We start from the raw sequence: 7,587 nt of genomic DNA on the forward strand, positions 1-7,587 counted from the left end.
AAAGTTGATTTGAATGTTACTTTTTCACTGACTGCACCTCTTTGAATGATTCATTTTCAGCTATAGTGATTCCATTCAACAAAAATAAGTCAATTTTATGCTACTTACATCTCTTTTTCAAACAAATTCTTCTACTTATTATCTACTGCACTCACAGGGGATATTGTACTTTTTTTGCACTGAATTTCTTTCAGAGCAATGCATGTCAAAAACTCAAAATTGCCTCTGTGTATAAAATGTGCTTTATAGATAATCTTTCTATTCCCTGCCAAGTTAGAAAAGGTCTTGCATAGATACTTTGGTAAGTCTTTTTAAACATCCCCTTTCGAAGGGATTAGCCTGTTCAATATTCACAGTAATGCTGCAATGTATTAAACTAATTTAAAGTATTACAGTTGAAAGATCAAGCTTTTACTAATGGATATGTCAGTAATTGAAGTACAATTACTTGTGTCTAAGCAAAAACTACAGGTGTGAGATTACACATATAAACATGTCCTCAGAGTGCCTTTAGAAGCCTTTACTGGCTAGTTCCACACCGTTTAAAGATGAATGAACTACAAACTAAATTTTAAAGTTCTCTAAATAACTTCCTGCATTGTAATTGTACATAATTAAGTACACTGCGTTGTTTTGTCTCGCACTTAAAATGTGAACGCTGGAAAATTTCTTATAAAGGCGTATTTTAATGCTATATTACTCAGTTAAGCGGCCTATGTTTTTACCACTATTGGTCTTTACCTAAGGAAATGCTACCAGCAGTGTTGCCACATCTCATAAAAGCATGATTAGTCACTTTGTCAGTGTACCCTCGCGTTAACTATGCCATTTATGCCTTGCTTTAAATGTCATTGGGAGGTTTTTGTACTTATTTACCTACCAAAACAGGCATTACTTTGATCTATCTGCTTGGACCTTGGCAAAACACCTACTGTAAAAAGACACATTTGAGTAATATATATACCTTTTTCTGTGGACTGATTACAATGCAAATTACCTTGTCGATCTCCAAACTAAAACTGCGTGTTTCCACAAGCACATGCTTCAACCTTGTCGCAATAAAATGCAGAATGTCCTCCCACACTGTCTGCATTTGGTGTTTTCATTTGTTCAGCATTTTATATAGGACAATAGGAATATGTACAACTCTCTGAAACCCTGCTGTGTCCCAGATTTTGCAGGTCATTGTGGTAAGGAGTTATTGATATGTGTATTATTGTGCAGGTGCAGCAAACGTGCAAAAAAATGATAAATAAATAAAAAACACAAGTAGGTGCTGATTTGAACAGCAGCTCAGTCACATTTCTTGCACATATACAACACACTAAACTGTGCTAATGGATCGCTTACCTTGCCAACGTAGAGAGGTTCATTTCCTGTGTACTCTTCTAATACGAAGAACTGGTTCCATACCCAGCTGCGTCTGTTTCTGTGCGGGACATCCCAGGGGTCTGGATCAGAGTGTGGAGACTTCTCCAGATCCCCAGAGCTGGGATTGAGACCCCAGCAGCTCCTCTCCTGCAAGGGAAACAGGAGCGCCAGAAGAGCCAGGGCTCTGCATATGCCTGAGCAACACCACCAGATCATTTGGGCTTTTTCCAAAAAGCACTGAGGCCAGAAGAGGAGCAAAAATTAAAAATAAAAAAAAAAGACAGAAAAGCTGAAATGTCAAAACCCTCAGGGTTTTATCCACACAGTCCTGACCCTGTGTTTCACCAGAAAGCAAGAGCAGGCAGACCCTCAAAAGAGCACAAGGGTTGAAAAAGAGTCAAGCTCTGCATTTTGCTGTATTGCTCTTCTTTTTTGCCTGATTGAAGACTAAAAGTGAGGTAATTCCCTCCACTTTGGAGCCAGATCGTTGACATTAAAGCCAGCTAACAGGGTCACTGGCGGCTGGAGAGGCTTCAATGAAGGGCCTTTATAATTGGCACCTATCAGAACACAGAGAGAGGAGAAAAAAAAGAAAGAGACAAAGACAGAGAGGAGAGGAGAGAGGAAGGACTGTCAGCAAAATTGCTTTGTGACCGCAGCCACTTTGGGCAGCAAGTAACGTGGCTGCTGATGCAATGATAATGACATTTTTCACCAATCATAAAGAAATTGGTCAAAAATGAGCAGACAGTAAATATGTTAAACGCAATCAATGTAACGCCCTTCATGTACACACTGTAACCTACACACACAACAAAGAACAATTGGTTGAGGTCAAAATGTTAATAAGGCTTTGATGGAGGGAAAGTGACCTGACTTTTCAAGAGATTTCACACCGAAAGAAACAGCAGCCGCTGCGTGGAATAACAATCAAATGCCATTCAGCTGGCTCTCAATTATCTGGGTTTTTCCCTCACCAAGGTCATTATTTTGTCACATTTTCTTTGTGTAAAATCGCAGTGTAATGGCGGAGGGGCTCGCCATTCAACACTAACAAGCCACATGATCTGTGTGGCTAGCTCTCATCGCCTGGATTAAAAATAAATCTGAGCTGTCAGCAGCATGATGGCCCGGGCTCTTCTGACCTCTACTCCGAGCACTCTGTTGCCCGGTCCGAGCACATGCAAGGGGATCTATCTCGCTGCCATCCTCGCTCTGTGACAGATCCCCAAAGATGCCAGAACATGAAGACTTGTCAGAGCAGAGAAAAGCATCGGCTCCTGACAGATAATGTTCTTCATGTCACAACACATCCTGGCAGTTGAGCAATTATATAAACTTCATAATATTGCTGCTTTTGTCTGTCTAATTTGACACCTAATTAGAACTTCAACAAATTCCCTCAATAAATATTTGTGAAGGAGGCTCACGGGAGCGACGCTTTCGGGCACATTTGTATGAACTTGAGGCGATACGAATGCCATTTAAACTTCAGCAGGTGCTCTAAAGCAGACGTGCAGAAGACTGAGTGTTTGACCATACATCTATTTATTTCCTCACTGACCTCTCTTTCTCTCTCCTCTACGAGCGCATTGGCAGGGCCCTGGATGAGGAAGGTAATTGCTTTGGCATACAGTGACCTCTGTCTTCCCACACAGATTCTCCAGTTCTCATTTTACTTCCTCTCTGCCCCCCCAAGCAAAATAAAAACAGCACACCACACATCCTGTGGAAGTCGTTTGCTGTACCTCACCACAGCAAAGTCATTAGCCAGCGCTAATAATTAATACTGAAATGACAACAGCATGATTGTCACCTCTGCAGACACATATGTGTATGCTGTATGTGAGGAGCATCCTCAACACGTTCTTTTATTTTTCTAAAAGCATCTGAAACTCTTTCTTTTTTAAAAAAATGCATATTAAATAAATATTTCTGGTCAAAGTGCAAGAAGCACATAAACCACTACAGGGCACAGCTTTATCCAGAACACTATGATAACATTCTGATCTGCCATTGCTTTCAATGTGAAAAAAACCACACAAAAAACCCCACGTATGCTAAACATACTAAATCTGTAATGTGTGCATATGCATTAATACACAGATTCAAAGTCACTGCCTCTACATGACAATTTAATGGTAGAGGTGGAAAGTGGAGCAGATCTGGCTGCAGGGCAGCATGAGTTGTGAAGGCAGGTTGCAGCCGTGGTATTGTAGGAGAGAATATCGGCACAGGGTCAGTGTGAGCCGAGCGGCCAAGTTAATGCTTCTCATTTCGCGAAATCCCGAACACGAAGAGACGGGAGGCTGGAGATGACACTGATGCAGCTGTGGGTGCAACTGTGGGTTCAGTAAAGCAGATATTGGCTTTTTAGTTAATGAGTTTCTGTTGATTTACTGTCTGTTTGATTTTAAGTTATTAGCCAACTCATGCAGTAGGAGAAATCAATTTTTTCCCAATGCAGTTAAGCTGTTCATCATTTTAAAGAATTAAAGCGTATTATATCAATTGAAAGTGATTGAAATAAATTCACTACTGGCAAACAGAGACGAACATACCAAGAGCGTTTTGTGAGACTGGTGTTTCTTTCTTTCTTTTCTGCTGATGTCAAGTTGGCTTTAAGTTTTGTGTGTGTGTGTGTGTGTGTGTGTGTGGGGGGGGGGGGGGGGGGGGGGACTCAATGATGGTATAACAACAGAGAAAAAACTGTCAAATGCTTTGTCCCCTAGTAAGTAAGCTGGTGGAACCAAACACTGGAGGAATACTGTAAAGCAAAGGGACACAGAGACTGGCACAGTTGGGAAACCACACAGGCACTTTACCTTCACTATAGCAGGCTGCCCATTATTATTCATTTAAAAGCAGTTTTTTCTTCTTTTTGAAAAAACACGGTGGGTCATCCTGCTTGAAAGCCCTCACAATGTTTGTGCCATATCCCTTAAATGCTTCAGTTAGTTTTCAACGATGCAGAAAAAAAACTCTTTCTTTTGCTTTAAAAATATTCAGATATAATCATAAAGTTGACTCACTCAGTCTAGCAATATCAGGCTTTCAAAATGGTCAAAGCACACACAGGATTGCCTGTGAAGAAGCCGACTCTTGGTTGGCCGTTGTCAACGCGATGACTTTAAATGAAGTGAAAATGTGAGATAAAGCCATGAATGTAAAGCCTCCCGGTCATCCCTCGCTTCTGTTTCTCTTACACACAGTCCTCTAATCCCATTTGCCAGTCTCACAACAGGATTACCAGTGCTACAGCGCTCAGTAACCAGTCACACGCTTCCTCTGATCCATATTCTCCTCCATCATTGGGAACGTGCAGTGTCTTCTCCCCGGGGGGCAGATCACGCTACACAAACGTCTGTGAACCTAAGTCAATTATGGTTTGGGACACTTCACAAAGACAGATTCACGTGTCATACAAGCATACGGCCGCAATTAAAACTACTGGATAGGTAAATTTAATAAGATCGATCCATTTGACTTCTAGGAATCCTTGGGTCCTGTGATTCATGTCTATGTCTGGCCTGTACACCACCCCATCAACTAAACAATTTTGCAGACTCCCACCTCCATCCCACCCCCCACGATGGCAATGGTACCACCTAACAACAGCAGGCTCTCAACAGCAGCTGAAGATGTCGGTTTTAAACTCATATTTCAGTTTCCACAGATCCCAATTTCAAGAAACTACAAGAAAGGAAAAAATATATAAATTAGGAACCATTTGGACCACACACCACAACCCACAAAGCATCTGCTGCCAACATCATGGTGCCAGACATAAGAGGACGCCCCCAGAGGTTTTGTGCACATGGTGGGATGGGTCAGAGCAGTTTCTTTTTTTTGAGAGGGGGGGAGGTTTTGGCAGCATGAGTACAACCTGCATAATATTGAGAAGGTGATTTTAATGCTGTGGGTGATAGGTGTACAGTATATTCACTGGAGAACTTATAGATCTAGCCTTTTTGTGTGTTTTGTGACATTTAAAGGTCTGTTTGTAATAAAAAAAGGAGCTGTATGTGAGCAGTTTTCATATAAATAATAGTAGCATGACATTTCATTGATTTTTCTTAGACCTTCTCTCCTTGCTTGTCTTTTTATAAAGAAATCAGAGCACAGGGTCAGCTGCAGAGCAACAGTGGCCATATACCTGGCGGGTCTTCAAGGATATTTACAGTGCACACAGATCAGACTCTTGCTGACGCAGGAGCTTGAACCCGAGCTCTCCAGTTGAAAGGTGGTCGTCCCTCACGCTGATTTCTAACATCTCATCTCGCGTTCATTTAAATTCACCTGGCATCCTGCACTGGAAGAAGCTGACTGACATTGTATGCTTCATACGCTGCACGGAAAAAGATGTCAAGATGTAGATGGATGTGCTCAGGGCCAGGAATAAGACAATCGCCTTTTTCACCTATATTAAAGCACTTCTGAAAATAATGCCAGACTTGCAGACTGAATCACTGTTTGTCTACCAAACAGCAAGTGGAACAATGTTAAATCAAAACTCTCTGTTATTAATTTTCCTGTAAGAAAGCAAAGCCACCTGTTTTTTATTAAGGTTTGTGTAGGTATTTCTAGGACAGTGTTCTAAAAGAAGTGAAAATGCTGACCTTCAGTTCCACACACGCACAAAACAATCATATCTTTAATTGCTTGCGCCGAATTAATAAACATAATAAATCAAGCAGCTGATGAACTGTATATTCATTCCTCTCACTATGGCGACTATGTGGCATGCAGGATAAAAATAAAAGTAACACGAGTGAACCAATTTGCACAGATAGTTTGAGGCATTTTGTTGAAAGCTAAACAGACACTTGGGGGAAAAAAAGTACCATCTCAGTGAGTCATTTTATTGTATATTGATTCATAATGTCATTTTTGTCCTTAAACAAGTGGAACGCTGTGCCAATTTCTGGTATGGTTCCGCTTATTCCCACTGCAGTTATTAGTTTCATGAATTTCCTCGAAGCATGTGGGGGTATCTCAGCCTCAAACAGGGCAAATCTTTTCATTTTAGAAAAGTCTTAATTCCTAATATGATTGAAAATAAGTTCATTTTTAAAGCTTCAGGCATTTTTTCCTTTATGTAGGTTGATGGAGGGGGGAAATGAGATTTTGCAGCTCATTTCTATACTGAGTGACCCTTTGCAGTGCAAATCAGCAGGTATCCCTCTCTATAGAGACCTTTTGTTCTGGTCAGGTTTGCACAGTCAGGCGACCTGGTTTCTTTGACCCTGCTGTTAACTATCAATAATTGCGCATTGGCTGCCGACACCTGCAAGATGCAGAAAAAGTTCGCAGGGCGCACCTGTTCCCTAATCGACCTAGCGGCGTTTTGATAATTTAAAGAAGAAGAAAAAGGAAAAGATCGAGTGAACATCTTGACAACTTCAGTGTTTGGAGAAATCAAGCAGGAGAGGACGGAGAGTGGTGGCAAATGAGCACATGATGGGAAACGGGCAGCACGAAAGCGCCGACAGTAAACATCTCTGTGAGCGACCGCCGCAGGAAATCCGTGTCCACGGAATACTAATCACAGAATAAGCGACGGGACAAAAAATGCAAAGCAAAGCCCTAGTAGCGCATACATTAACAAAAAAAAAATGTGGGAAAGAAAGAAAGAAAAAACTCGAAACATGATTGCAGCTGTGAAATCTATTAAAATTACTCACCCAAAGAAGATGGAATAACTTCACCGCGACACGGATGGTGTGCCGTGGTAGAAGTTGGGCTTCTTCTCTCCAGCACACGCAGAAAAAAACGGCTTATGTCAAAATAAAGAGTTTGAAAGTTTTCATGATGAAATTAGTCCTGATGGCGGTGCACGGCTGCTGGAGATCGGCTACCGGATCGCGCGTAAATGCTCACCCTTGGGAAGGGATGTGGCAAGTCTGATTCTTTCTCTCTCGCTCTCCAACTCTCTCTCTCCCCCTCTCTTACTCTCACGCACTCTCTCACTCTCACTCTCTCTCTCTCCCTCCTGCGCAGTGCTGACTCTGTGCAGGGAACCCCAGCTGCAGGGTTTTGGGTACGTATCTATATTTCTCTTAACATAAGGCAACGAGGGAATCGGAACACCGGGCGAGACAGGAAACGCTCTCATCTGAGCCAAATGCTCGCTGACTGGAGTGGAGGGAGCCTATCGAAAGAGTTTGACCAAAATAAGTTGGCAAGGAGGGAGCCAGAGACACGCAGCGTTTTTGG

General features: G+C 41.9%; 1 protein-coding gene across 1 annotated transcript in view; it reads right to left on the reverse strand.

The window, feature by feature from the left end:
- Nucleotides 1-7,355, reverse strand: part of LOC147322183 (cadherin-7-like) — a 124,518-nt gene extending 117,163 nt beyond the window's left edge. The window contains exons 1-2 of the mRNA XM_086306609.1: nt 7,056-7,355; nt 1,351-1,931 (exon numbers count right to left, since the gene is read on the reverse strand). Coding sequence (XP_086162735.1) covers nt 1,351-1,587 — 237 coding nt within the window. The 5' untranslated portion in view covers nt 1,588-1,931; nt 7,056-7,355. The remainder of the gene's footprint in view (nt 1-1,350; nt 1,932-7,055) is intronic.
- Nucleotides 7,356-7,587: the final 232 nt, after the last annotated feature.

Source organism: Aulonocara sp. 'chitande type north' Nkhata Bay, linkage group LG9 (genome assembly GCF_057382095.1).
Source record: "Aulonocara sp. 'chitande type north' Nkhata Bay isolate Kocher_YH1m ecotype deep benthic linkage group LG9, A_spYH_male_GT1.1, whole genome shotgun sequence".
NCBI lineage: Eukaryota > Metazoa > Chordata > Actinopteri > Cichliformes > Cichlidae > Aulonocara > Aulonocara sp. 'chitande type north' Nkhata Bay.